This window comes from Gopherus evgoodei, unplaced genomic scaffold (assembly GCF_007399415.2).
Source record: "Gopherus evgoodei ecotype Sinaloan lineage unplaced genomic scaffold, rGopEvg1_v1.p scaffold_42_arrow_ctg1, whole genome shotgun sequence".
NCBI classification, from domain to species: Eukaryota; Metazoa; Chordata; order Testudines; family Testudinidae; genus Gopherus; species Gopherus evgoodei.
The window spans coordinates 270,904-296,541 of record NW_022060063.1 but is presented as its reverse complement, the minus strand read 5'-3'; the positions used below and the strand labels follow the sequence as shown (position 1 = coordinate 296,541).

The 25,638-nt window shown below is 53.8% G+C and overlaps 1 protein-coding gene across 5 annotated transcripts in view; it reads left to right on the top strand.

The window, feature by feature from the left end:
* Positions 1-19,013, top strand: part of ILVBL (ilvB acetolactate synthase like) — a 34,331-nt gene extending 15,318 nt beyond the window's left edge. For 4 of the 5 annotated variants that reach the window (XM_030546198.1, XM_030546203.1, XM_030546199.1 and 1 more), the window contains 15 exons: positions 4,159-4,328; positions 6,446-6,647; positions 8,981-9,108; positions 9,561-9,699; positions 11,086-11,197; positions 11,272-11,371; positions 12,662-12,759; positions 13,506-13,642; positions 14,344-14,478; positions 14,948-15,062; positions 15,444-15,613; positions 16,063-16,133; positions 16,600-16,671; positions 17,159-17,264; positions 17,775-19,013. In XM_030546198.1, coding sequence (XP_030402058.1) covers positions 4,197-4,328; positions 6,446-6,647; positions 8,981-9,108; positions 9,561-9,699; positions 11,086-11,197; positions 11,272-11,371; positions 12,662-12,759; positions 13,506-13,642; positions 14,344-14,478; positions 14,948-15,062; positions 15,444-15,613; positions 16,063-16,133; positions 16,600-16,671; positions 17,159-17,264; positions 17,775-17,953 — 1,896 coding nt within the window. In that variant the 5' untranslated portion in view covers positions 4,159-4,196 and the 3' untranslated portion in view covers positions 17,954-19,013. Of the gene's footprint in view, positions 1-3,020; positions 3,167-4,158; positions 4,329-6,445; positions 6,648-8,980; positions 9,109-9,560; positions 9,700-11,085; positions 11,198-11,271; positions 11,372-12,661; positions 12,760-13,505; positions 13,643-14,343; positions 14,479-14,947; positions 15,063-15,443; positions 15,614-16,062; positions 16,134-16,599; positions 16,672-17,158; positions 17,265-17,774 lie in introns of those variants that run through there. The other variant, XM_030546197.1, reaches the window with a different exon arrangement.
* The last annotated feature ends 6,625 nt before the right edge of the window (positions 19,014-25,638 follow it).

The following is a 25,638-nucleotide window of genomic DNA, read 5'->3' as shown; positions in this document are numbered from 1 at the left end:
AGAGTCTAGACGTACCCATAGTTTCTGCCGTATCGGCGGGTAGCGATCGATTTCTCCGGGATCGATCTATTGCGTCTAGATGAGATGCAATATATTGATCCCCAAAAGCAATCCCATCGACTCCGGAACCCCACCAGCGCGAACGGCTGTAGCTGAGTCGACAGGAGGAGCCGCGGACATTGATCCCATGCCACGGGGTAAATCAATCTAAGATACGCAACTTCAGCTACGTGAATAGCATAGCTGAAGTTGAAGTATCTTAGATCGATTTCCCTCCCCGCCCCATGTAGACCAGCCCAATGAAGACTGAGTGAGCTGCAGGCTCTCATAGTTGCCTTATATGGTCATTCACAAAAATAGAGTGTCTGTCCTCCAGCCACATCCAGCATTGCTCCCCAAGCTGGGCACAAAATTCCATCTTAACCAGTCCAACTTGCCAATATTTTCCCCTAGACCTTGCTCTCCCTCAGTAAGCTGCTCACCTTGGATGCTAAGAAGTCATTTAGCTTTCTATTAGACTAGATCTAAGGATCTATACTCTGTCTCTTATGGGGTGTTACATGGGGTCACTCACCACACTGATGCTTCCTGTTGGCATTTTGGGAATTAGCTCAGTCCCACCTTGGGGGGGTGGGGGGAAGGAAGGGTGGCTCTCCCATCTTCGCTTACACCTGCAGACCCATTATGGCTCCTTTCTCTCAGCATCTGCTTCGTAGCACAGCCCTCTGGCCATATCACTATCCAGTTCCCATCCTTTTGGGGAAGTCAGTTCAGTCCTTTTGGGGCAGGGGGCGCAGCACATTTAGGGATCTGAGGCAAAAATCTGTCTGGAGATTAGTCCTGCTTTGAACAGGGGGTTAGACTAGATCTCCTGAGGTCCCATCCAACCCTGATATTCTATGAATATCTAAAAGTTCAGCCACTCCTTTCAATGGCTTGGCAGTCCACAGCCAGGCCACTCCTTCAGTGGCTGGCAGGGGGGAAAACAGGCACACCTACTACTCCAGGTCTTGGGACCCTGCAAACAGCAGCTTCCTGCTGTCTCTTCCTTTCAGCTCACTGTCTCTGTTCCCTGGGCCACTTCCCCACAGCCTCAGTTCCTTCTGCTCCCATCTCTGGTTCTGGCTCCATCTCCTTTACCCTCTTCACAGGGCCTCAAGCCTGTAAGTCCTAGCAAACAACCAGGAACCCCCCTAAAAAGCCCATTTTATCCTTAAGACTCCCTGCAGCAGACTCACTCAGGATGGTCTGCAACTTCTTTTTATATGGGCCAGCTGGGCCCTGATTGGCTGGGCCAGCTGCTGCCCTAATTGTCTGCAGCCTCCGCCCTAATTGGCTGTTTCCCCTGCAGCCCCTCCTTTGGCTGCTTGCCCATCAGCCTCCGTAGGCGGGTTTTAACCCTCTCAGGGCCAGTGGGGGGGGCTGGCATCCCTGTGACATTGTAGTCTATATAATTTTATAAAGTATGCTAATGAGTGAATATAATGTAACTGGAATATGCTTCATGCAAAAGTCTCTTGTAAGGTATCATTACAAAGCTTATAATCTACTGAGTGTGATCATCCTATTTGTATAAATGTATCTGAAACTAGAAATATGAAATATAACTCTGAGGGCCTATTGTAATTATGCAAAGTGTGGGCCATTAATGGTGGTTTGGAATCTTGATGACTCCCATTAACCAGGATAATTGTCTGCAGCTGGCTGTGTTTTACCTGTAAGTTTTCCTGTATACCTGTGTGCTGGCAAGTTGGCAATGATGTCTTGCAGTGACATGTGATCATATCACCTGAACTGGAATCCATCTTTAACCTGGTGTCTTTCCATTGAGCACGAGGGAGTGGGAACCCAGAGAGGGACAAAGGATTTCTGCTTTATGCAAAAGATATATAAAGAGGTGGAACAGAACAAAGGGAGGAGAGGAGCCATCATGAAGAATTTTCCATCTACTGCCTGAGCTGGACCAAGGGAAGGAATAGTGCTCAGGCTTGGAAGGTGTTCAGTCTGAGGAAAAAACTTACTGTAACATCACTAAAGGTGAGATTATCTGTATTCAGTTTGATTAGACATAGATTTGCATGTTTTATTTTATTTTGCTTGGTGACTTACTTTGTTCTGTCTGTTACTACTTGAAACCACTTAAAATTGTGCTTTCTGTATTTAATAAAATCACTTTTTCCTTATTAATTAACTCAGAGTATGTGTTAATACCTGGGGGAGCAAACAGCTGTGTATATCTCTCTATCAGTGTTACAGAGGGTGAACAATTCATGAGTTTACCCTGTATAAAGCTTATACAGGGTAAAACAGATTTATTTGTGTGTAGACCTCATTGGGAGTAGGGCATCTGGGTGTTAAAGACAAGAACACTTCACTTAGCTGCTTTCAATTAAACCTGCAGCTTTTGGGGCAAGTAATTCAGACCCTGGGTCTTTGCTGGAGCAGATGGGCATGTCTGGCTCAGCAGGACAGGGTGCTGGGGTCCTGAGCTGGCAGGGAAGGCAGCTCACATGGGGAAAAGAGAAACAATCAGGCACTCAAATCCTAATGTCTTTCCAAATAGCTTAGACTCTGTAATGAGGAGCATTATAAACATACCTGTGTTCTGCTTCCACAAGGGTACACTTGATTATGGCAAAGGCTGCTTCCGTGGCCTGCCTTATGCATATTTCTGTGTTAGAGAGCTTCAGAACTGCCATCTAGTGCTCAGCTCATGCTTTCCCTAGATTTTACAGCTATGTTGGCTGCTGAGTTTGGTGAGGCAGCACTGCAGTTTTTAGCTAGCTAGGTTTCCTCATCCCACTCCACTGCAGGAGGAGCACTGCTTGCCAGTCTCCCAGGAGTGGGTATGTGTAGAGGCCACTGGCAGAACAAATGAAGGTTGCTCCCCATGGTTCTCCAAGATGGACCCTGCTCGTCCATGCTCCCTGGCCAACTTCCCTCTTGCTCAGAGTCCTACTTACAATCAGACTTGGTGAAGGAACTGAGCCAACCAGCTCACCAAACCCCTCCTTTTATAGCCTCACCTCTTAAGGGTCAGGGCCGGTGATGTGAGGGGTACAAGAGAACTCCAATGAGCATCACTGTGAGAAGAGACTAGCTTGCGGAGCTGGCGCATTCCAGAAGGGGTGAATGTGCAGAGTCCATCTTCAAGAACTCCTTACAGGTCAGGAACCTGCATTTCCAAATGCTGCCTGCACTTTAACTGTAGTATGCGAGGAGGGGATCTAGGCCAAAAGACAAGTCTGGGATCCAGGACTTCTGGGTACTGTTCTCTGCCCCTGTCTCTGTGGGTGCCCTTGGACAAGGCATTTCATCCTGCTGTGCCTTAATTCCCCATCTTTAATATGGGGATGATGTGCCTTACCTCCTTCCATAGGGATGGGAAGGTAAATTCATGTCGGGCTGGGAGGCACACTACAGTTGGGAGCACCATGGAACAGCCTAGTAAAGGGGACGCCCTATATCCACAGGTCTCTAGCCTGCAGAGCCTAAGGGCTTTGCTAGCGTGTGTGGCACTGTCCTGGCACTCTGGAACAGCAGATGTAAGAGCCAGTGACAGCACCATGTCCCACCTAACATCATGGTTAGACACCTGCAGTGGTGACAGATGATCTTGCTAGATAGCTCTGGCCTCTGGTTGGTTGCCATGTCTCCATCACAGCACCCTCTGGGTTATGCATAGGCTGTACAGAATATGACACAAGGGGCAGCAGAAGGGTTTAGTTGGCACCAGAAGAGGAACTCGCCAGCCATTGATGGTGGTGGGGAAGGGTCTGGCCACTCTGGCAGCGGGGGAGGGAAGAGGGGCTGGCTGTTCTGGCCAGGGGCAGAAGAGGGGCAAGCTGCTTTGGTGGTGGGGAAGAGGGACTGGCTGTTCTGGCCAGGGGCAGGGAGTGGAAGAGAGGCTGGCTGTTCTGGTGGGAGGGAGAAGAGGGACTGGCCGCTCTGGCAGCAGGGAGAGTAGGTGGCCGCTCTGGCAAGGGGGAAGAAGGGCCGGCCACTCTAACAGCAGGAAAGGATCTCGCCACTCTGGCAGCAGGGGAAGGAGCCAGCCATTCTGGTGGAGGGCAGAGGCTGGCCACTGTGGCAAGGGGGAGCGGCTAGCAGCACATGAGGGAGGGACTGGTTATGTTTTGTGCTTGCCTTTTGCAACAGGAGTGTGTGTTGGTGACTCTGCCACTGAAGTTGCCTCCATGGATCCTGCTTCTGTCTCACCTAGCAGCAGCTGCTGCAGTGCCTGGCTTCTTGTGCTGCTGGGGATGCTGGGGACAGCTCTGCTTGCGGCAGCTCACAGACTGGGGCTGATCTACCAGCTCTGGCATAAGGTAAAGCTGAGACGGCTCCCCCTTTCACACAGACTCCTGCCATACAAGGCTTGGAAAGAATGGCAAGGAATGCAGGCGCATGAGGAGAGCTTGGGTAGCATCTGCACTGAAATTCTGAGACGGATTCACTGCACTGGTGGCTACCCAGGACTATGTGCTGATGAGGCCGCTAAGGGCAAAAGTGCACATGGTGGGCCTGCCCCCCAGCACGAGCTCTCAGGGCCCTGCGCTGCTGTCCTGATTCCATAGCTAAGGTGATGGGAGTTCCTGTGGGTTTGGTGGAAAAGTCTCTCTGTCCAGGGGGTGTTCATGCTCGGAATGTCCCATATTCACATGCTGGTTCTCAGGCGACTTGGCACCTGCACTGGTTACCTCCCAGGGGAGAGGGATATCAAAGTGTTTCTCTGCATTCAAGTTCCTTGAGTAGGGCCCTACCAAATTCATGGTCCATTTTGGTTAATTTCATGACCAGGTTTTTTTAAATTAGTCAAGTTCATATTTTCAGATATTTACATCTAGTTTCACTGTGTTGTAAACATCAGAGTCCTGACCCAAAACACAGGTCACAAGGCTATTGTGGGGGTGGGGAGGGGTCATGGGATCGCCACCCTTACTTTCTGCCCTGCTGCTGGCAGAGGCACTGCCTTCAGAGCTCAGCAGCCAGAGCAGAACACAGCTGGCTGGACATCCAGCTCTAAAGCCAGTGCTGCTGCCAGCAGCAGCAGTGCAGAAGTGAGGGTCACAGGGTATGGAAGGTGGATTACCATAGGTTTGGCTTTCCAGCAGTCTCCCACCCCAGTGTAAGGATGTGACAGCTGGAGCCGTGGAGCTTCCAGCAACCAGGGGAGATCCCAGAGGTGAGTCTGACTGGCCCAGGGAGCAGCCCCTGCAGGGGAAGAGGAAGTCTCAATCCCAAGGAGTCCCCAGCTGGGTGCCAGATTTCACAGGGGAGATCATATTTCACCATCTGATGTGTTTTTCATGGCAGAGAATTTGCTAAGGCCCTACCCGTGAGAAGAGCCATAGGAAACATCACACGCTGCCCACACAATAGGGACCTAGGATGCTCCTACCTCACTGGTCCCTGCAAACACAGCTGGGGCATGTCCATGCAGCAGCATCCCCATGCCTTGTGGCAATGCATTCTGGGGAAGTCCAGGCTGCTATTCAATCCTCTCTTAATTAGAGCATGTCTACACGTGCTCTGGGCACTGTGAGCTGCCCTAGCAGCTCTCTGGGGTACCCTACTGCCCATAGAGCTGCTGGAAGGAGAAGCCAGCCAATCTGCTTACACAGGCATGTCCGGGGGTCCCATCTGCCCTGCAGAGTCACATGGTGCCAGTTTGGATACAGTGCCAACCTAGACTCCTGGCATGACAACTCACCATGAGCTGCTAGGGTTCCTAATCAGATGGGGGATGAGCACACAGCATGTTCAGAGCCAACCAGGTCACTAGCTGGTTATCCCTGGGTCCCAGTGTGTGCTGGAGCTGCACACCTCTGTGCAGAGCAGGGATGGTGCTAATGGCCAATGTCCCCTCACAGCATCCATGGGGAGCCATCTAGACACTGCCCTGCTGGGCTGCACTCTGCTGGTCTGCATCTGACCCCACCTCCTGTCGTGTCAGACTGGTGCTCTGCCGGTCTGCGTCCTGCCCTGCTGGGCCAATACTCTACCAGTCGGCGTCCTGACCCAGGCCCAGTGCCCTGCTCTGCAGGCCAGGTGCTCTGCATCGTGCCCCAGACCTCGCCTGCCAGTCTGCATCTGACCTGGTCCCTGCCTCCTGCTCTGCCAGGCTGACGCTCTGCTGGTTTGCATCCTGACCCAGCCCCTGCCTCCAGTTCTGCCAGGACAGCACTCTGCCAGTCTGCATCCTGACCCGGCCCCTACCTTCTGCCTTGCCAGGCTGGCAATCTGATGGTCTGCATTCTGACCTGGCCCCCGCCTCCTGCTCTGCCAGGCCCTTGCTCTGCCAGTCTGCATTCTGACCTGGCCCCCTTGCCCTGCCCTGGCAGGCTGGCGCTCTGCTAGGCTGACCTCTGCTGGTCTGTATCCTGCCTCGTCCACACATTCTGTGCTGATGGGCCAGGGCTCTGATGGTCCTTATCCTTCTCAGGCAGAGCCGAAGAGTACCCGGCACGGTGGGGAGCTTGTTGCAGAGGTCCTGAAGGCCCATGGGGTGCGTTATTTGTTCACGCTGGTAGGAGGCCACATCTCACCCATCCTGGTGGCCAGCGAGAAGTTGGGCATCCGTGTGGTGGACACAAGACATGAGGCCACAGCTGTGTTTGCTGCTGATGCAGTCGCCAGGCTCTCAGGTATCCACCGCACAAGGAGACCTTCCCAGGGTCTGGGTTGGGGGCTCTCTGAGCACAAGGACATTGCCTGGGGTGTCCCCTGCAGGCAAGTCCTCAGCAGAGCCATGTCTCCCAGGGGCACGGGCTCTGCCCTCCCCCCGCCCAGCTCGCCTGTCAGTCTCTGCTGGCAGGAACATACTGTGACAGGCTGGCCCCCATGTGGGAGTGAAGTCTGTTTGGGAGGAGTGGCACCTTCCCCCTCCGGTACCATCCACTAACTTCTGGTCCGAGGGTTGAGCGTGGCATGGCTCCGCCCACCAGGGCTCAATGAGAGGCTCCTCCCTGTCTGGGTCGGGGCTGCCCAGAGGATTTAGGAGGCCTGGGGCAAAGCAATTTCAGGGGTCCCTTCCATTAAAAAATTGCAATACTATAGTATCATGTATTTGGAAATGTAAAAAATAACCAGTGAAATACATTAAAAAAATAATTTTTAATAAGTTGAAAATACACCTCTACCTCGATATAATCCTGTCCTCGGGAGCCAAAAAGTCTTACCACATTATAGGTGAAACTGCGTTATACTGAACTTGCTTTGATCCACCAGAGTGCGCAGCCCCACCTCCCAGGAGCACTGCTTTACTGCGTTATATCCGAATTCGTGTTATATTGGGTCGCGTTATATCGGGGTAGAGGTACACAAAATACATGATTTAAAACCATTAAATGCTTTAATGGTATGTATACATTTGCAATTACATAATGGGCTGTCGCTGGCTGATGGTGATTAGTGCCAATGGGCTGTCACTGCCTGGGGGTGGCACTGCTGTTGCCCAGGGCTGGGTAGGGAGCTGGGCTCTGGGTTGGGGGATGCCCGGTTCACCGGGGCTGGGCTCAGAGCTGTGGGGGGATGGGGGTGGGGGTTGCCTGGCTCAGAGGGACTGCGCTCAGAGCTGGAGGTCAGGCTGTGGGGGGATGGGGGTGGGGGTTGCCTGGCTCAGAGGGGCTGGGGTCAGGGCTGTGTGGGGGATCAGGAGGGTATGGGGTCGGGAGTTGCCCGGCTCGGAGGGGCTGGGCTCAGAGCTGGGAGTCAGGGCTGCGGGGGGGGGGGGGGGAGAGGGAGGTTGGGTCAGGAGAGGATGGGGTCAGGGTTGCCTGACTCAGAGGGGCTGGGGTCAGGGCTGTGTGGGGGATCAGGAGGGGATGGGGTTGGGGGTTGCCCAGCTCAGAGGGGCTGGGCTCAGGGCTGGGGGGGGTCAGGAGGGTGTCTGGCTCAGAGGGGCTGGGCTCAGAGCTGGAGGTCAGGGCTAAGGGGGGGGTCAGGAGGGTGTCCGACTCAGAGGGGCTGGGCTCGGAGCTGGGAGTCAGGGCTGGGGGGCGGGTCAGGAGAGTGTCTGGCTCAGAGGGCCTGAGCTCGGAGCTAGGGGTCAGGGCTAGGGGAATCAGAAGGGCGTCCGGCTCAGAGGGGCTTACTATGCTGCTTACTCCCACCTTTCCCGGAGCCTCAGCACGCGCCGCCTCCAGGAGCTGCCCTGCCCCTGGGACAGTGCGGCAGCAGCCTGGCTCCATCGGGACCTGAACTCGCAACCCCACCCCCTTACCATGCAGCTCTGAGCGGGAGGCACTCAGGCCCTGACCGAGCCGTGCCCCTTTAGCTCTGTCCAGGGCTGCTCCTGGACGTGGCATGCTGAGGCGCCGGGGGATGGGGGAAGGCGGAGGTCGGGAGGAGCCTCTGACATTCTCTGGGGGCCCCTGCGAGGCCTGGGGCAAATTGCCCCACCCCAGGCGGCCCTGCTCTGGGTCTGTGGGCGGTCAATCCGTCTCACTACAGGGAGGCACAGGGGGAAAAGGTAGCTGGGGACGCAGACTGACTGACACCCATGCTCTGTCCTCAGCTGGGTGCAGTGCGACTCACTGTGGACCTTCCTCCTAAAGCTGTGTCTGCCATACTACAATAGGCAGGGGCATGGCTATGGGCAAAGGGGCAGTGACCAGCTCACCCCAGCAATGAGCGGGCCATGGCCATGGGTGGCAGGGGCAGTGACCAGGTCACCTCTGTCATGGGCAGGGGCATGGCCATGGGCAATGAGACAGTAACCAGCTCTCCCGAGCAACAGGAAGGGCCATGCGCAACAGGAGCAGTGACCAGTTCAGCCAAGCAATGGGCAGATCATTGCCTGAGTTCTTGTTCTGGCTTGGGGAACAAGGCACAGGCTTGCTGGAGCATGCAATCTGGCTTCCAGCCACCTGCCCTAAACTGTCCCTGTCCCCCCGCTGCCTGGCCTGCCCACCTGTCTGTGCTAAGGGTGCAGTTCATCACATCTGCCCTGCTGTGGGCTGGCTGCTCTGCATTGCAGGGACAGTCGGAGTCGCCGCAGTAACAGCGGGACCTGGGGTAACCAACACCGTGACAGCTGTAAAGAATGCCCAGATGGCTGAATCCCCAGTGCTGCTGATTGGAGGGGCAGCTGCAACACTGCTGAAGGTGAGTCTGTGGTGCTGCCGATAGCAGAGGTTGCTGCCATGTCGTGGCAGGCAGGTGCCCAGTGCTGCCACACCACAGCAGGAGAACTTTTCCTGCCCCAGTTTCAGGCAGCTGGAGCTGTCCAAACAGAAGGACCAGTTGGCGCTAGTGTGTGGAACAGGAGTAGTTTGACTTAGACCATGCTGCTGGGGAAGAGGGACAGCCAGCCTCACTTGCATTCCTCACTCCTACCCAGGGTCAATACTACATCCCTGTTGGCTGTGAGGTCTCATTCCTCCCAGCCCAATGATCTTTTCTGCCCCATTGTCAGATAGACACTCAGAGGGCCATGCCCCTCTAGCACCCATTGTGCTTGGTCACTGGGGAGGAAGCAGCCTGGCTGGGGACATCCTCAGGCGGTGGGTTCTACATGGCCATCGGCGCATGGATTGCAGTTCTGTCTATCTGCGCAGGGCCGGGGTGCTCTCCAGGACATTGACCAGCTGTGCCTTTTCAAGCCACTCTGCAAGTTTTGTGCGTCGGTGAGGACTGTGCGGGACATTGTCCCCACACTGCGAAGGGCCATCGCAGCAGCACAGTCTGGCACCCCAGGTAAAAGCCTTTCTCCTGGTGCTTATCCTTCTATGCAGCAAAGGATTAATGGGCTGGGAGGTTTTCCTACCCAGGTCTCACTAGGCCCCTCCTACTACTCTCACTTCTGCGGTCAGATCAAACTCTCTTGAATGTAGGTCATAGAATATCAGGGTTGGAAGAGACCTCAGGAGGTATCTAGTTCAATCCCATGCTCAAAGCAGGGCTAACACAGACTAAATCAGGGGTCTCAAACTCAAATGACCACAAGAGCCACATAAGGACTAGTACAGTGGCCCAAGGGCCGCATCACTGACACCCCACCCCACAGCCCCAACCCCAGTTCACCCCTTCCATGAGGCTCCACCCCTGCCCTGCCTCTTCCCACCCCTTCCCTGCCCCCATTCCAACCCCTTCCCAGATATCACCTCTCTAGGACGGAGACCCACTTCTCTTTGCCTCCTGAGATGGGGTTTTGCAGGCTGCACAGCTCCCTCTCCACACTGTGAGTTACCTTCCCCTACATATATTCACAGAAGGGACCATTATAATCATTTCATCTGATCCCTGCATAGCACAGGCCAGAGAACTTCACTGAAACAATTCCTGCTCCCAGTCCTGTAGTTCTGTGAGAACTAGAGCACTTCTCTCAGAAATACTTCCCATCTTGATTGTAAAACTGAGAGTGATGGAGAATCCACCCTTGGTAAATTGTTCCAGTGGATAATTACTCTCACTGTTAAAATATTGCACCTTTTTTCTAGTCTGAATTTGCCTAGTTCCAACTTCCAGCCCTTCAATCGTTTTATACCTTTCTCTGCTGAGGAGACCAGTATCAATTTTGTGTTCCTCAGTAGGTACTTAAGAACTGCAATCAAGTCATCCTTTAAAATTTTTGTTAAGCTAATTAAATTCAGCTCCTTTTGTCTATCACTATAAGGCATGTTTTCCAAACTTTTTATCATTTGCGGGGCTCTTTGTATCTTTCCTCTGTACTGGAATAGCTTGTGTCTGGGCTGCCCTGACCCTGCTGGGCGATGGTGTGGGGCATTGGCATCAGCATTGGGCAGGGCCCAAGTTCTGTGGGCCTTTAGCGTTGAGCAGGGGCAGGGCTGCCCATGCCCTATGGGGTGACAATTTGGGATATCAGTGTTGGGCGGGGCTGGATCCTGGTTTGCCTGTGTACTGCGGGGTGATAATTTGGGGCATTGGCATTGGAGAGGGTGGGAGCCTCTGTTGCCCATGCCCTGCAGGGCAGGGATGGTACCTGGATTGTCCATGCCCTGTGGGGCGGTGGCATTGGGCAGAGCGGGAGCCTGGGTTGTCCATGCCCTGCAGGGCATTGATACTGGGCTGCCTGTGTCCTGTGGGGCCATGGCTGGCTGACCATAGCTCTTTGTGCTACAGGCCCTGTGTTTGTGGAGTTCCCAATCGATGTGCTCTACCCATACTACTTGGTGGAGAAGGAGCTGGGCTTCAAAGAGACCCCGCGGGGGCTGCTGGGTGGAGTCATCAACTGGTGAGTCCAGCCCTGTCCTGCCAAGGGCAGTGCTGAGCTGAGAGCTAACAGCTGTCCCTCCACCTCACCCGCAGGTACCTGGGCAACCACCTCAGGAACCTGTATGCAGGGGCCTGGGAGACAAGGGACTTTTCCCCCCTTCCGGTGCAGGTGCCACAGGCCACAGCAGAGCAGGTGAGAGCCCCTGGATTGCCTGGGGCCTGGTGCTCCCTTCCTTCAGGGAGCACATCTGCCCCCCCCACCTCCTGGGAGCTTCCCCCTAGAGCTCCTCATTAGCACATTGCCCTCCCCCACACGGCAAGCCTGTGCCCTGTTGGACCCTGCCCTCAGAAGGAGAAGGGAGGCGGGGAGGAGCATTGTAGCACTGTGGCAGGGCAGGGGGTCCCTGGGGTCCTCGTCACCCTCCAACCTTTTGGTGCCAGCCCCAGCCCCTTCTGCCAGCCCTTGACCTCTCTCTGCCTGCCACCTCCCTTGGCACTGGCGCTGTCATGTCCTCAGAGCTGGGCACAGCCTCTTTCCTGCCCTCCCCTGCCTCATCCCTCTGTGGTTCCTGCTAGATCCTTATTTCTAGCTTCCCTGCCAATTCCTTCTTCATGCCACTGGCTAAACTCTGCCCAGGAGCAGCTCCAGGGGCCATGTGAGAGCTGCTCAGCCATTGACATTGACCGTCCAGCCCTGTCCAACCACTGACCACCCCATCCAGTCACTGGCAGTGCCCCCCAGCTCTGCCAGGCGCCACCTAGCCACTACACTGCCCCCAACCCTGCTAGGCTCTGCCCAGCTGCTGCATTGACCCCAATAACTCCTGGTCTCGCCAGGGTGCACCCAGGGCTGCCCGGAGCGGGGGGGAGGGCAAGAGGGGCAATTTGCCCTGGGTCTCGCAGGGGCCCCCACAAGAGTTTTTTTCGGGGCCCCTGGAGCAGGGTCCTTCACTTGCTCCAGGGGGACCAGAAAACTTTTATGGGCCCAGGCCCCCAGAGCTTCTTCCGCTCCTGGTCTTCCCTGACAGGGGGTCCTTCTGCTCCGGGGCGGAAGGACCCCCCATCACTGAATTGACGCCGAAGCGAGACCCGACGCCGAAGCGAGACCCAACACCGAAGTGCAGCCGGGTCTTCGGTGGTAATTCGGCAGCGGGGGGCCTTTCTGTTCCGGGACCTGCTGCCGAAGTGCCCCGAAGACCCACGGTGGGGCCCCTGGCGCCGAATTACTGCCAAAGACCCGGCTGCACTTCGGCGGAGGGTCCCGCTTCGGCAGCAATTCAGTGGCGGGGCCCCCACCATGGGTCTTCGGGGCACTTTGGCGGCGGGTCCCAGAACGGAAGGGCCCTCCACCGCCGAATTACCGCCGAAGCAGGGGCCTCCCGCCGCCAAAGACCCCTGGCCTCTGGGTGCGCCCAACAACTGCACTGGCCCCAGTGACTGCTGGCCCTGCCAGGCTCTGATGGTGCTTCCCATTTGCGTGCAGGTGCAGCAGTGTGTGGAGCTGGTCAGCCGTGCCAAGAAGCCTGTTATGCTCCTGGGCAGCCAGGTGACCCTGCCCCCGACGCCTGTGGAGAAGCTCAGGTGAAGAGTCAGCTCCATGCAGAGTCCACTCTCTGCCCTGCCCCTGGTTCTGTGGGGATAGGGGGCACTGCTGGCCAGCCCTTGGTGCTCTTACCCAGCTTTTTCAGCTCTGCCCATCTGCAGGCTGGTGGCCGTGGCTTCCCCCAAGTGCCATGTGTACACAGGGTGAGAGCCACTATCTGTCCTGGCCTGACCGAAAGAGACCTGAGGCTATCAGACCGGACAGAGGGACATCAGCAGAGCTGGAATAGTAGGGGCTGCAGGGTGGGATTGAGGGGCATCAGCAGAGCCGGATGGCACAGGGTCTGCACGGCAAGGATAAGGCTCACTGGCAGAGCCATCTATGGCACCTGCTTCCTCTGGTTTCAAGGGGCTGTCCTTTAATTAACCAAAAACGTGTCTTCCCCTCCAAGAAACAAGCATGTGGCATGTCCTCCCGCCACACGTGCTCCCCGTGCTCTCACACGCTCGTGCTCACACACACGGTACCTTGCTCATTGGCTGACATGCACCCTACTGAGGCACTGACGCACCCTGCCATGCATGCCCTCCACTGCCGTGCATTCCCTCCTTAGGCGTGCTGCTGCGCGCACCCTTCTCACGCACTCTTCCATTTGCTCAGCTGTCTGAGCACACACGCACATGCGGGCTGCGCTGGTAGTGCCCATGTTCATAGTAATGTGAAGTGTCCCTTTGCCATGAGGTGACTCAGCTGCTGAGAGCTAACCCTTCCCTGTGCCCCGCAGGGAAGCCCTGGAGGCTCTTGGCATCCCTTGCTTCCTGGGTGGGATGGCCCGGGGCATGCTGGGAAGGGACAGCCCACTACATATCCGCCAAAACCGCCGAGAGGTGCTGAAGGAGGCTGACCTGGTCATTCTGGCAGGTCTGTGGAATGCTGCATGGGAACTGGTCTGGAAGGTGTCGCGACTTGGGAGTGACAGGGAGCTGGGATGGCACATCAGTGGAGTGGGTTGTGGGGCAGGGCTGGGGGTGAGTGTTGGGATGTTGTGGGGCTGAGGGTTATCAGTGACATGGGGTAATGCTCAAAGTGTTGTGGGGCTGGGGAGTTGTGGGATGGAGGAGCCTTTTGTGGGGGTGTGGTGAGGCTGGGCAGTGGCAGTTGGGGGAGGTAATGCTGGGGGGTTGTATGGTTGGGCAGTGGTGGGGAGACAAGGCTTAAGGGGTTATGGGGCTGCAGGGGTTGTAGGGTGGGGGAGTCTGATGGGTGTGTTGTGGCTCGGCAGTAGTGGGGGGGGGGACCTGATGTTGGGTGTGGTAGTGCTGAGCAGTGGCGTTGTGTGGGGGGAGGGCCTCATGGGGGTTTGATGGGGCTGGGCAGGTAATGCTGGGGGGTTGTGCAGAGGGGGTGGGATGGGGGAGCCTGATGTTGGGGTGTGGTGGAGCTGGGCAATGGCAGCTGGGACTAATGCTGGGGGATTGTGGGGTGGAATGCAGGAGTGTGATGGATGGGTGTGATGGACTGGGCAGTGGGAGGGGGGTAATGCTGAAGGCAGTATGGGGCTAGGGGGAGCTTCTGGGGTGGGAGAGCTGACCTAACACTCACCCTCGTTTTGCCCCCGGCAGGCACAGTGTGTGATTTCCGTTTGTCCTATGGCCGTGTGCTGAGCCGGCGCAGCACAGTCATTGCCATCAACCGGGACCGTGCCCTGATGCTGCGCAATTCGGACATCTTCTGGAAGCCCCGCATGGCCATCCAAGGTGAGGGGCAGGCAGGCGCTCGGCGCTCTGCCTCAGAATCGGCTCCCATCCTGCCACTGCTGGCCTTCCCCTGTCTCAGCGAGTGCTTAGAGTGCTGCCCAGGCTCGGAGATCAGCCTGTGCACCCTCCTGCTGGGAGCAGAGCAGGCACAGGAGATGGAATGACAAAATCACAACTAGAGATGATGGGAACAGACCCCGCTGAGTAAGTGGTTCATACGGGCAGCAGACCCATGTTGGAAAGTAGGTGAGTGCTTCAGCCACGCCCTGCCCTGCTCCTCCCAGCACCCACCTGTCGTCTGAGCCTGCCCACCATGCTGTTGGCAATAGGTTGGGATACATAACCCAGCTCTGCAGCTGTGCCTCTGCAGACTGGCTCTTCTCTGATACTGGTGCTGCTTGGGGCCCATGGGACCAGCTCCTGCTCAGGTTGGCCTGTCAAAATCTCATGCTGCCCGCTCTCTTCGCAGGAGATGCTGGCTCCTTCCTCCTGAGCCTTTCCCAAGGCCTCAAGAGTTACTCACCACCTCAGGACTGGTCAACAAGTCTGAAGGATGGCGACAAAAGGAAGGAGAAAGCAAACCGGTAGGTGTAGAGCTGATAGGGTGGCACTGTTCCCATAGTGCCACCCCAGGAGGGGTCATAGGCTCAGGCCTGTGCCGGGCAGGAGGGGGCAGTGTTGCCCAGGGAAGGGCCATAGGGCTCAGGCCTGTGCCGGGCGTCCCAGGGAAGGGCCGTAGGGCTCAGGCCTGTGCCAGGCGGCAGGGGGCAGTGTTACCCAGCGAGGGTCTGGAGGCTCAGCCCCATGCTGGGCTGCAGAAGTGTGGTGTATGGGTTTATCTGGGGAGCTGAACCTATGTGTACTCCCAGAGCTTGGGCACTCCCAGGCACTTGCTGTCTTGGTCATGCTGTGAGGGGCTGGCTGGGCTCCTGAGCATGCCAGTGACTGTCCTCCTATGTGCACAGAGAGAAGTCAGAAGAGCCCACGGAGCAGCACCTGAACCCACTCAAGCTCCTACACCATGTGGACAACTTGCTGCCCGAGAACAGCCTGCTGGTGTCAGACGGGGGTGACTTCGTGGGGAGCGCTGCCTACATTGTGCAGCCCCGGGGGCCCCTGCACTGGCTAGACCCAGGTACTGGGGGGGTCTCTGGAGCTGGCACTGCTCACCGTCTGTCATGGGGGCTGACGGTGGCAGATCTCTTGTAAGGCTTCTGCAGTGCAGCTGAGCCCAGAGCTCCGCTCTCACAGCTCTGAGCTGGGGCTGGTAGTCCCCAGAGGTGGTCTCCTGCCCCATGGATGTGGAACCTGAAGCCCTGGGTCAAGAAGGACAATGCCTGAGGGGGAAGGTTGGCGGCATCACTGGAGGGCAAAGCCTGAGGCTGCCCTGAGCTGACCCCGTTTTTCCCCACTGGTGACGGGAGCCCATGGGAGCAGGTGAGGAGACACTAATCCACTCAGCAGTCCCTCTGCTCAGTGAGGGCTGGGCTCAGGAAGGGACAGGGGTTGGTTTCATGCCCCTGCTTTCCATGGCATGCCCAGGCAGGGCCAAGCATCCCCTCTGCATTGTCCTCTCTTCCCCAGGAGCTTTCGGGACACTGGGTGTTGGAGGAGGATTTGCTCTTGGCGCCAAACTCTGCCGGCCGGATTCTGAGGTCAGTAGCCAGCCAGCCAGAGGAGGGCTCTAATGGGGTGCCCCCATGGCCTGCCGGGAGGGATCTAACAGGTGCTGTGGGCAGGGCAAGTTACCCCCTCACCCCGATGGGGGCTTTACCCTGTCCCCATGGCAAGCCCGGTTAACCCAAGGCTCTGGTGAGGGTCTCCGGTATAGGGGATGCCACATTCCCAGGCTTTCTGATCTGTCTCCTGAATCCCCCATTGGCTCTTCTGAGCCCAGACTCCCAGCTTCCCTCCTGCTTTCCTCACTTTGCCTGCTTACTTCCAGAGGCTCTCTCTGAGCCGCTGGGGCCCCTGACACAGCCTGCCTGCACACACTAATACCCAGCCCTTCGGGAGGCAGGCGCCAGCACTCTCCCCCACATTAACTGGCACAGAAGGCGTAAATGTTCACCCCTCCAAGGGCTCTGCCAGGGGAACCTCACTTCCCTCCCCTGCCCTCAGGTCTGGATCCTCTACGGAGATGGCTCCCTTGGCTACAGCATCATGGAGTTTGACACCTTCGTCCGTCACAAGGTAACCTCCTCCAACCCTGTGCCAATGGGGACCCTGGGGGGCCGGTCTCAGCTACACCATGCCCATGGAGTCCCTGCTTGCAGTGACCCCTGGGGGCCGGGCCCAGCTACCCAGCGCCAATGGGGTTGCTGCAGGCAGGGACCCCTTGGGGGCCAGGCCCAGCTGCCCCAAATTCATACACAAAGTGAGGACTGAAGGGGCCCTACACGTGTGGGAGTGGCCACAGCCCTGGAGGCACTGCAAATGATTTTGAGATCCTGTAGTTAGTCCAGGCAGCACCTGTGACCACGCCCCTTCACAGCCTCCCCTTCATTGCTGTTCCTTTTCCAAGGCAACAGGAGCTGGCATGGATTCAGTGTAGTGGGAGGGGGCAGGGCAGGGCCCTAGGGCAGAGGGGACAGGACACTGGAGATGGAGGGGGTGGGGCACTGAGACTTCGCCCTTCCTTTCTGGTGCCTGAGGAGCCGCACTTTCCTTGCTTTTTCAGACGCCCATCATCGCGCTGGTGGGGAACGACGCCTGCTGGAGTCAGATCTCCCGTGAGCAGGTCCCCTTGCTGGGCAGCAATGTGGCCTGCGGCCTGGCCTATGTGGGTGAGTCTTGGTCCCCATTAGCTGGCTGCCCTGGGGCCATTACTCCAAGACGCTGTGCAGTGATGGCAGCAGCATGCTCAGCATGGGCCCTGGGTGCCTCCAGATGGTGTTGCCTGTGCAGCCTGTCCCCAGGCGGGCAGACATGGTGTGCTGCTTCCTGCCGGTCACTCCCATCGAGTCCTATCACACCTCTGGGTTCATAGCCCAGAACTGATGCCTGCTCTGCCCACTCAAGCAGGGCTCCCCAGGGGAAGGGAACTTGTGCGGTTGGTTCCCACGAGCTGGGGGATTCCTTCCCTGCCAGTGTTCTCCTCTGTATTCCTGGAAGCTGCAGACCCCAGCATGCCTTCCATCCCTCCCTGCTGCCTGCCACTCGCACACCTGGTGTGCCCATTGTGGCCATCTTCCTGGAACCAGCTCTGCCTGCTTAGTGGCCTATGTGGGCTGTCACTGCCATGCCCAGGCCCCGCTGCAGCAGCTTTGCTAACAGCCGGTCTCCTCCCTGCGCAGATTACCACCTGGTGGCAGAAGGCTTGGGCGGGAAAGGTTTCCTACTCAGCCGCCAGGACGAAGCCTCCATGGACAACATCATCCAGGCAGCGCAGGAGGCCTGCAGGGAGGGACATCCCACCCTGATCAACGCCCTGATTGGCAGAACCAGCTTCCGGGAGGGATCCATCTCTGTGTAGGGCTGGGGCCAGGCCTGGCAGCGCTCCCTGCCCATGCCAGGGTGCAGCAGCCTGCCTTGGGCCCCCTACAGACACCTGCACAGTACTCCCTTCAGCATTTAGTTGATCATCCTCCTCGTTCTGGCCTCAGAGCTGCTGCAGACTGACACAGCCACCCCTATCAAGGACTGGGGTCCTAACCCAAGCCCCTCAATGGGTAACTGGTGCCAGGACACTGGCCAGTAGGGGTCAACCTGAAGAGAGCCCCAGGACAGCAGGGACAAGAAAGCTTCTCTCAGTTCAGCACTGGGCAGGTGCCTACTTCTGTGGCAGATGGGCCTTGTGCTTTGGCAAGCTCCTGCCAGTAGTGAGAACAGCTGCAGGGATCTTGTTCTGGTGACAGGAGGGCGTCTTGCTTTCCAACTGGGCAGCCTAGGGCTGGGCACTGAGGGGTGGGAGTCCGGGGGCTTGTTGCCCAGCTCTGCAAGCCGGGGCAGTAGGCTGGTGCCTCTTTCTGGGGCATGAGCCTGGCCTAGGCCTAATGTTTGGACAAAGTGGAGCTGCTGAGCCCTGCTGAGAGCCTTGGTTGAGGGAAATCTGTCAGGATTCACTCCAGATCCACCAGGGCTGTGATTCTCCCAACACCCTACGATGTGCTATGAGGACATCTCCCTGGCTGAACAGCCCAGGGACCCTGCTGCCCCAGAGCCCTGCCATGCAGAAATGCATTTCCTGAATAGCTTTGGGCAAGGCCCGTCACAGCTATGCTCTCCAGTCCCATAACCAGCACCAGGAGCTGCCATTGCACTGCCACTTCCCTGCTGGGCTGCAGCCGCTGCCACACGTAGGAGCCTACGGAGGGCCTGCATATTCAAAGGGCACAGGCAGGGCCATGCGTGCTGCTGCTCCCAGCCCCAGGTGCCAAGCTCTCCATTGCCATAGTGTGAGATGGCGTGGTCATGCAGGAGGGGTGGTACGCAGTTAACTGGGATGTTAAGAAAGCAGTTCCCTCTCTCTCTCTAAGCACATGCACTCCACCCACTGGGTTTTCCCCAACAATAAAGAGAATGATGGCACCAGGCCAAGTGTGGCTCTGTAGCTGCTCTGTGGGAAGGGTGCCATCTAATGGTTAACGTGGTGGTTTGATAGGATTGGTGGCCTAGAGCAGGGGAGGGCAAAGTTTTTGGCCTGAGGGCCACATACAGTTCTGAAACTGGATGGAGTGCTTGGTGCAGTGTATTAAATTGCTCCCTGTAGGAATGCGCTACTTAGGCTGCCAGTCCTGGTGCTCTAACAGCATGGTACGGGGGTGGAGAGTGGGGGGTTTGGATAAGGGGCAGGGAGTCCCAGGGAGCAGTCAGGGAACAGGAGCGGTTGGATCGGTGTGGGAGTCCCAGGGGGTTGTCAGGGAGTGGGGGTGTGAATAGGGGTCGGGGCAGTCAGGAGACAGGGAGTGGGGGGGGATTGGATAGGAGGTGGGGTCCTGGGCTGGCTGTTAGGGAGCAGGAAGTGGGAGGCAGTGGATGAGGGCAGGGGCCAGGCTGTTTGGGGTGGCACACCTTTCCTACCGGGCTGTAGTGTATTAAATTGCTCCCCGTAGGAATGTGCTACTTACAGCTGCAAGTTCTGGTGCTCCGTAAGTGGCACATTCTTAGGGGGAGCAATTTAATACAGTACACCCGGTGGCTCGTGCAGCTGTGCAGCCCGGCAGGAGCTTGTAGCACTGGCGGCATGGTGAGCTGAGGCTGTGGGGGAGGGGGGAGTAGGCCGGGGGCTAGCCTTCCCAGCTGGGCGCTCAAGGGCCAGGTTGGTTGGTCCCGCAAGCTGGATATGACCTGCGGGCCATAGTTTGCCCATCTCTGGCCTAGAGGATAAAGGAGAAGCTGTAGATGTGATGTGTCTTGATTTTAGTCAGTCTTTTGATACTGTCCCACAGGACAGTCTCATACAAAAACGGGGGAAATGTCATCCAGCTGAACTTACTGTAAGTTGGGTTCACAACTGACTGAAAGACAGTACCTCAAAGAGTAGTTATCAATGGTTTGCTGTTAAACCCGGAGGGCATAATTAGTGGGGTCCTGCAGGGTCAGTCCTGGGTGTGGTACTGTTCAGTATTTGACTTGGATAATAGAGAGGAGAGCATGCTTATAAAATTTGCAGCTGACACCAAGCTGGAAGGGGTTGCAAGCACATTGCAGGACAGGATTAGAATTCAGAACAATTTGGAGAATTGGTCTGAAATTAGCAAAATGAGATTAAATAAAGACCAGTGCCAAGAAGTTCATTAAGTAAAAATCAAATACAAACCTACAAAATGGGGAATGACTAGCTAGAGATAGTACTGCTGCAAAGGACCTGGGGGGTTATAATATATCACAAACTGAATATGAGCCAACAATGTGGTGCAACTGTGAAAAAGTCTAATATCATTTTGAGGTGTATGAAGAGGAATGTCATATGTAAGACAGGGGAGGTAATTGTCCTGCTCTACTCAGCACTGTTGAGGCCTCAGCTGGAGTACTATATGCAATTCAGGCTGACACACGTTAGGGAAGATGTGGACAAACTGGAGAGAGTCCAGAGATAAACATGATAAAAGGTTTAGAAAACCGGACCTGTGAGGAAAGGTTGAAAAACTGAGCATATTGAGTCTTGGGGAAAGAAGACTGAGGGAGAACCTGTTACCAGTCTTCAAACGTGTTAAGAGCTGTTTTTAAAAATGCCTGTGATCAATGGTTCTCCATGGCCATTGAAGGCAGGAGAAATAGTAATGGGCTTAATCTGCACCAAGGGATGTTAGACCATTAGAACGGCCATGATGGGTCAGACCAAAGGTCCATCTAGCCCAGTATCCTATCTTCTGACAATGGCCAGTGCCAGGTGCCCCAGAGGGAATGAATAGAAGAGGTAATCAGTGATCCATTCCCTGTCGCTCATTCCCAGCTTTTGGCAAACACCATCCCTGTCCATCCTGGCTAATAGGTCCATCAATGGCTATCCTCCGTGAATTTATCTAGTTCTTTTCTGAACCCTGTTATAGTTTAGCCTTCACAACATCCTCTGGCAAAGAGTGCCACAGGTTGACTGTGTTTGTTTTAAACCTGCTGACTATGAATTTCGTTTGACCCCTAGTTCTTGTGTTCTGAGAATAACGCTTCCTTATTTACTTTCTCCACACCAGTCATGAGTTTATAGACCTCAGTCATGTTTCCCTAAGCTGAAAAGTCCCAGTCTTATTAAACTCCCCTCATACGGAAGACGTTCCATACCCCTAATCATTTTTGTTGCGCTTTCCTGAACCTTTTCCAATTCCAATATATCTTGTTTGAGATGCGGCAATCACATCTGCATGCAGTATTCAAGATGTGGGCATTCCATGAATTTATATGGAGGCAATTTGATATTTTCTGTCTTATTATCTATCCCTTTCCTAATGGGTCCCAACATTCTGCTCACTTTTTGACTGCCGCTGCACATTGAGTATATGTTTTCAGAGAACTATCCACAGTGACTCTCTTTCTTGAATGGTAACAGCTAATTAGGCCCCATCATTTTATATATATATATATATATTAGTTGGGATTATGTTTTCCAGTGTGCATTACTTTGCATTTATCAACATTAAATTTCATTTGTCATTTTATTGCCAAATCACCTGGTTTTGAGAGATCCTTTTGTAGTTCTTTGCAGGCTGCCTGGGAGTTAACTATCTTGAGTAGTTTTGTATCATCTGAAAATTTTGCACCTCACTGTTTACTCCTTTTTTCCATATCATTTATGACTATGTTGAATAGGACTGGGCCTAGTACAGACTCCTGGGGAACACCACTCTCTCCTTTTGAAAACTGACCTACACTTTGTTTCCTATCTCTTTTAACCAGTTACCAATCCATGAGAGGACCATCCCTCTTATCCCATGACAGCTTACTTAAGAGCCTTTGGTGTGGGACCTTGTCAAAGGCTTTCTGAAAATCTAAGTGCATTATATCCACTGGATCTCCCTTGTCCACATGTTGACCCTCTCAAAGAATTCTAGTAAATTGATGAGGCATGTTTTCCGTTTACAAAAACTATGACTTCCTCAACAAGTTATGTTCATCTATGTGTCTGACATTTTGGTTTTTTTTACTAGAGTTTGCCCGGTACTGAAGTCAGCCTGTAATTGGCGGGATGACTGCTGACGCCCTTTTTAAAAATTGGTATCACATTAGCTATCTTCCTATCATTTGGTACAGAACCTGATCTAAATGATAGGTTACAGACTACTGTTAGTAGTTCTGCAATTTCACATCTGAGTTCCTTCAGAACTCTTGGGTGATACCATCTGGGCTTGGTGACTTATTCCTGTTTAGTTTATCAATTTGTTCAAAAACCGCCTCTAATGACACCTCAATCTGGGACATTTCCTCAGATTTGTCACCTAAAAAGAATGGCTCAGGTTTGGGAATCTCCCTCACATCCTCAGTCATGAAGATTGATGCAAAGAATTCATTTAGTTTCTCCACAGTGGCCTTCTCCTCTTTGAGTGCTCCTTTAGCATCTTGATCATCCAGTAGCCCCTAGGAGGCTTCCTGCTTCTGAAGTACTGAAAACATTTTTTGCTATTACTTTTTGAGTCTTTGGCTAGCTGTTCTTTGCTTTATTTTTTGGCTTTCCTAATAATACTTTTGCACATCCATTTAAAGGGTGTCTTTTTGCCTCTGACCGCTTCTTTTACTTTGTTGTTTAGCCACAATGGCACTTTTTTGGTTCTCTTTCTATGTTTCTTTAATTTGGGAGATATATAAGTTGAGCCTCAATTATTATGTCTTTAAAAAGTTTCCATGCAGCTTGCAGAGGTTTCACTTTTGGCACTGTACCTTTTAATTATCTGTTTCACTAACTTCCTCATCTCTGTTTAGTCCCTCTTTCTGAATATAAATGCTACGGTGTTGGGCTGCTGTGGTGTTTTCCTTGCCCCAGGGATGTTTAAATTTAATTATATAATGATCACTGTTACCAAGAGCTCCAGCTATCTTCACCTCTTGGACCAGATGCTGTGTTCCACTTTGGACTAAATCAAGAATTGCCTCTCATGGACTGCAGGACTAACTGCTCCAAGAAGCAGTCATAGAATCATAGAAGATTAGAGTTGGAGTAGATCTCAGGAGGTCATCTAATCCAATCCCCTGCTCAAAGCAGGACCAACACCAACTAAATCATCCCTGCCAGGACTTTGTCAAGATGGGCTTAAAAACCTGTAGGGATAGAGATTCCACCACCTTCCCAGGTAACCCATTTCACTGCTTCACCACCCTACTAGTGAAATAGTGTTTCCTAATATCCAACCTAGACCTCCCCCACTGCAACTTGAGACCATTACTCCTTGTTCTGTCATATGGTACCACTGAGAACAATCTAAATCCATCCTCTTTGGAATCCCTTTTTAGATAATTGAAGGCTGTTATCAAATCCCCCCTCACTCTTCTCTTCTGCAGACTAAACAAGCCTAGTTCCCTCAGCCTCTCCTTGTAAGTCATGTACCCCAGCCCCCTGATCATTTTTGTTGCCCTCCACTAGACTCTCTCCAATTTGTCCACATCCTTCCTGTAATGGGGGTCCCAAAACTGGACACAATACTCTAAATGTGGCCTCACCAGTGCCGAATAGAGGAGAATAATCACTTCCCTCGATCTGCTGGCAGTGCTTCTATTAATGCAGCCAATATGCTGTTAGCCTTTTTGGCAACAAGGGCACACTGCTGACTCATATCCAGCTTCTCATCCACTGTAATCCCCAGGTCCTTTTCTGTGGAACTGCTACTTAGCCGGTTGGTCCCCAGCCTGTAGTGGTGCATGGGATTCTTCCGTCCTCAGTTCAGGACTCCGCACTTGTCCTTGTTGAACCTCTTCCAATTTCTTTTGGCCCAGTCCTCCAATTTGTCTAGGTCACTCTGGACCCTGTCCCTGCCCTCCATCTTATCTACCTCTCCCCCCAGCTTAGTGTCATCTGGGAACTTGCTGAGGGTGCAATCCATCCCATCATCCAGAACATTAATAAAGATGTTGAACAAAACCAGCCACAGGACTGACCCCTGAGGCACTCCACTTGATATCTGCTGCCAACTAGACATTGAGCCATTGACCACTACCCATTGAGCCCAACAGTCTAGCCAGCTTTCTATTCACCTTTATAGTCCATTCATCCAATCCATACTTCTTTAACTTGCTGGAAGGAATACTGTGGGCGACCATATCAAAAGCTTTGCTAAAGTCAAGATATATTGCATCCACTGCTTTCTCCATATCCACAGAGCCAGTTATCTCATCATAGAAGGCAATCAGGTTGATCAAGCATGACTTTCCCTTGATGAAGCCATGTTGACTTGCCCCTGATCACCTTCCTCTCTTCCAAGTGCTTCAAAATATTAGGATATTATTGGATATTGTGAAACACTATTTCACTAGGAGGGTGGTGAAGCAGTGAAATGGGTTACCTGGGAAGGTGGTGGAATCTCCATCCCTAGAGGTTTTTAAGGCCGGCTTGACAAAGCCTTGGCTGGGATGATTTAGGTGGTGGTCGTCCTGCTTTGAGCAGAGGATTGGACTACATGACCTCCTGAGGTCTCTTCCAACCCTAATATTCTATGAAAATGGTTTACTTGAGGACCTGCTCCACGATTTATCCAGGGACTGAGGTGAGGCTGATGGGTTTGTAGTTTTCTGGATTCTCCTTCCCATTTTTAAAGATGGGCACTATATTTGCCTTTTTCTAGTCATCTGGGACCTCCCCCAGTCACCACGAGTTTTCAGAGATAATGCCAATGGCTCTGCAGTCACATCAGCCAATTCCCTCAGCACCCTCGGAATCATTAGATCTGGACCCATGAACTTGTGCATGTCCAGCTTTTCTAAATAGTCTTTCACCACTGTTCTTTCACCACTGAGGGCTGCTCACCTCCTCCCCTACCCAGGACCGCAGTCTGGGAGCTGACCTTGTCTGAAAACCGAGGCAAAAAAAGCATAGAGTACTTGACCTTTTTCTAGTTGCTAACATACCTGTAGAAACCCTTCTTGTTACCCTTCACATGCCTTGCTATTGCAGCTCCAATTGTGTTTTGGCCTTCCTGATTACACCCCTGCATGCTCGAGCAATATTTTTATACTCTTCTCTAATCATCTGTCCAAATTTGCACGTCTTGTAAGCTTCTTTTTTGTGTTTTAAGTTCATCAAAGGTTTCGCTGTTGAGTCAAGCTGGTTGCCTGCCATATTTGCTAATTTTTCTGCACATTGGGGTGTTATTTAATATGTCAAGAAACTTTATCTCTGCATCCCATCCTGAGGTGACATGTACTCAGTCAATATGGGGATAGTTGAAATCCCCCATGATTATTTTTTATTTTAATAGTCTTTCTAATCTCCCTGAGCATTTCACAGTCATATCACCATACTAGTCAGTAATGTATCCCTACTGCTATATTACCATTAGAGGATGGAAATATCCATAGAGATTCTATGGTACAGAGATTCATTTTATTTAAGATTTTTACTTCATTTGATTCTATGCTTTCTTTCACATATAGTGCCACTCCCCAACCAGCACGACCTGTTCTGTCCTTCCTATATATTTTGTACCCTGGTATTACTGTGTCTCATTGATTTCCCTCATTCCACCAAGTTTCTGTGGGCATGTTTACACTTACCTCCGGAGCGATCAATCCACCGAG